General features: G+C 57.2%; 1 protein-coding gene across 1 annotated transcript in view; it reads left to right on the plus strand.

The window, feature by feature from the left end:
• The first annotated feature begins 280 nt into the window (after positions 1–280).
• RHPN1 (rhophilin Rho GTPase binding protein 1) overlaps positions 281–2,890 on the plus strand; it is a 36,843-nt gene continuing 34,233 nt past the window's right edge. The window contains exons 1-2 of the mRNA XM_027909580.1: positions 281–643; positions 1,124–1,600. Of these exons, the coding sequence (XP_027765381.1) occupies positions 1,499–1,600 (102 nt within the window). The 5' untranslated portion in view covers positions 281–643; positions 1,124–1,498. The remainder of the gene's footprint in view (positions 644–1,123; positions 1,601–2,890) is intronic.

Consider the following 2,890-nt stretch of genomic DNA (forward strand, 5'->3'; position numbering starts at 1 on the left):
ATGTGGCCGGGGTAGAGGGGGGTTGGGCACGGACGCCCGTCCAGATGTGCGGCGGGGGGCGGGGCCGCTCCCAGCTGCGCCCATGGGCGTGGCCTCAAGCCCCGCCCCCGGTGACGTCACCCGCGTTCTAATTCCCCCCGTTGCCACAGGCAACGGCCCCTCCGGTCCTGCCCCCTCCCTCTCCGCGCTCCCATTGGGCGGCGCCGCCGTCAATCATCGGCATCCCGCTCTCCCATTGGCCGGCCAGGGGTTACGCCCCGCCCTCCCCGCCCCGCTTATCCCCCGCGCCGCGAGGGATCCGCCCCCGGGATCGCGCCGGGATTTGGGATCGGCGGGGCCGCCCGGGGGCTCCGGGGGCGAGCGGGGACACCGAGCCGGGAGTTTGGGGGCGTCCGAGGTGGGGTATGAACGCTGGAGGGTTCGGAGCGGGTCGGGGTTTGGCTCTTTAAAGGAGTTTGGGGGGGGGTCGCCGTGGCTGGAGCATCTCTAGAAAGGGGGAGTTTTGGGGGGTTCCCACCCTATTTTGGGGGGAGTCTGTAAGGGGAAGGGGTTTAACCCCTGTAGAGAGCTTCCCCAAGATGGGTTTTGGGGGGTTTAACCCCTCTCTGCGGCTGGGGTAGCTCTGTAAGGGGAGTTATTGGGGGTTTAAACATCCCCTTTTTTTAGGGTCGCTCTGCAAGGGGAGGGGGGTTTAACCCTGCACCCCAACTAGGGAAGTTATTGGGGGTTTTAAACTTCTCCCCCTTTTTAGGGTCGTTCTGCCGGGGGGGGTTGGCGAGGGGGGAGGATTTTACATCCCCCTCCCGTTTAGGATAGTTCTCTAAGGGGGTTTGGGGAGACTTTGACCCCCGTCCCGAGCTGGGGTAGCTCCGAAAGGGGAATTATTGGAGGTTTGAACCCTCTCCCCCCTTTTAGGGGAGCTTGGAAAGGGGGTTTGGGGGGGGGTCACCCCCATCTAGGATAGCTCTGAAAGGGGAGTTTTGGGGAGTTTAAACTCCTCTCCCCCCCAGTTTAGGGTAACTTTACAAGGGGGTTTGGGAAGGTTTAAACACCCCTCCTATTTTAGGGCAGCTCTTGCAAGAGGAGTTTAACTCCCCCCCTAAATATTTAGGGGAGTTTGGAGGGTTTAACTTTTCCCCCACCTCATCTGGGGTAGCTTTAAAAAGGGGATCTGTGGGGTTTTGTGTCCCCCCCCTTTTCCCCCTGGGATATCTGTGCAGGGGCTTTGGGGTTCACATCTGGCCAGATGTGAAGTGCAGGGGGCTAGAGGGGGTTTAAAACCCCCCCCAAACCTAGGACAGAACTGGGGTCTAGTCCAGAACAACCAGAGCAGCCCAAGGAGGGGTCACTGAGCCCCCAAAGCTCCGTGTGGGGTCGAGAGGAGCCCCCAAATCTCTGTGTGGGGTCGAGAGGAGCCCCCAAATCTCCGTGTGGGGTCGAGAGGAGCCCCCAGCTGTGGGCCCAGCCCTCCCACCCTGTGGATGCTGCGCCCCTGGAGATGATGCCCCCCGAGGAGGAGAACCTGGGTGGCCCCAGGAAAGGGGACAGGACCGGTGGCCTCGTCCTCCTGCCCGGCCCCAAGAGCGGCAGCGCTCGGAAGGTGAGACTTTGGGGGGTCAGGGGGGACTTTGGGGGGCTCCAGGGGGCTGGGTTGGTGTCCCTGCAGGATCCAGGGGGCTGGGTTGGTGTCCCCATGGGATCCATGGGAATCAGGGACCATCCCTTGGGCGTCATCCCCCACCCCCGGGGCTCGAAGGGGCTTTGGAGTTGCAAGAAAACCTGGATAAATGTTAATTTGGGGGCTATTTCGGTGTGTTTCTCATTAGTTTTGTGCCCTGGGAGCCAATGGAATAATTAATGATGGGTCTATAATAATTAATTAGTGACAGGGGGGGTGAAATCCCTGGGGATTGTCCTCAGGCTGCCACCAACCCCAGTCCATCCCTGCCATCACCACCCACCCCTGGGCTCGAAGGGGCTTTAGAATTACAAGAAAACCTGGATAAACGTTAATTTTGGGGCTATTTCAGCGTGTCTCCCATCAGGTTTGTTCCCTGTCATTATTCCCCAATGGAATATCGGGGATCCCCTTTTTTGGGGTGCAGGCCTGACACCCCGCTGGGGGTGCTTTGATCCCAATTCTCCCCATATTTTGGGGTTTTTCCTCCTTCCTGCCCACAGGAAGATGCTCCAGTTGGGTGTTGCCCATCCCTCCTCTGGCTCTTGGAGGTGCTGGTCCAAGGTGTTGCTTCCTGGCAAGTTTTCCCTTGGGAATTGCCCTCCCCTCCTGGAAAGTTTGGCTTTGGGGGTGAGATGGGACCAGTAGATCTACTGTTTAAAGTTGTTTAATTAGTGATAGGGGGGTGAAATCCGTGGGGATTGTCCTCAGTTTGCCACTAGTCCCAATCCCTGCCTTCCCTTGGGAATCAACTCCCATCCCTGGGCTCAAAGGGGCTTTGGAATTGCCAGAAAACCTGGATCAGTGGTGGGTTTGGGGGCTGTTTCAGTGTTGGTTTTGTCCTCTGAGAGGCAAAGGATTAAACCTGCAGAAACTCTGTAAAACCCCAAACTAAACCTCAGACCTCCCAAATAAACCCTAAACTGAGCTTCAGACCCCCAAATAAACCCTAAACTGAGCTTCAGACCGCCAAACTAAACCCTAAACTGAACTTCAGACCCCCAAACTAAACCCTAAACTGAACCTCAAAACCCTAAACTGAACCTGAGACCCCTAAACTAAACCATAAACTGAACTTCAGACCCCCAAACTAAACCCTAAATTGAACCTGAGACCATAAACTAAACCTCAGACCCTCAAACTAAACCCTAAACTGAACCTCAAAACCCTGAACTGCACCCCAGACCCCAAACTAAACCCTAAACTGACCCT

The sequence above is a fragment of the Empidonax traillii genome, unplaced genomic scaffold, assembly GCF_003031625.1.
Source record: "Empidonax traillii isolate 1590-97213 ecotype Southwest subspecies unplaced genomic scaffold, ASM303162v1 scaffold2231:size98615, whole genome shotgun sequence".
NCBI classification, from domain to species: Eukaryota; Metazoa; Chordata; class Aves; order Passeriformes; family Tyrannidae; genus Empidonax; species Empidonax traillii.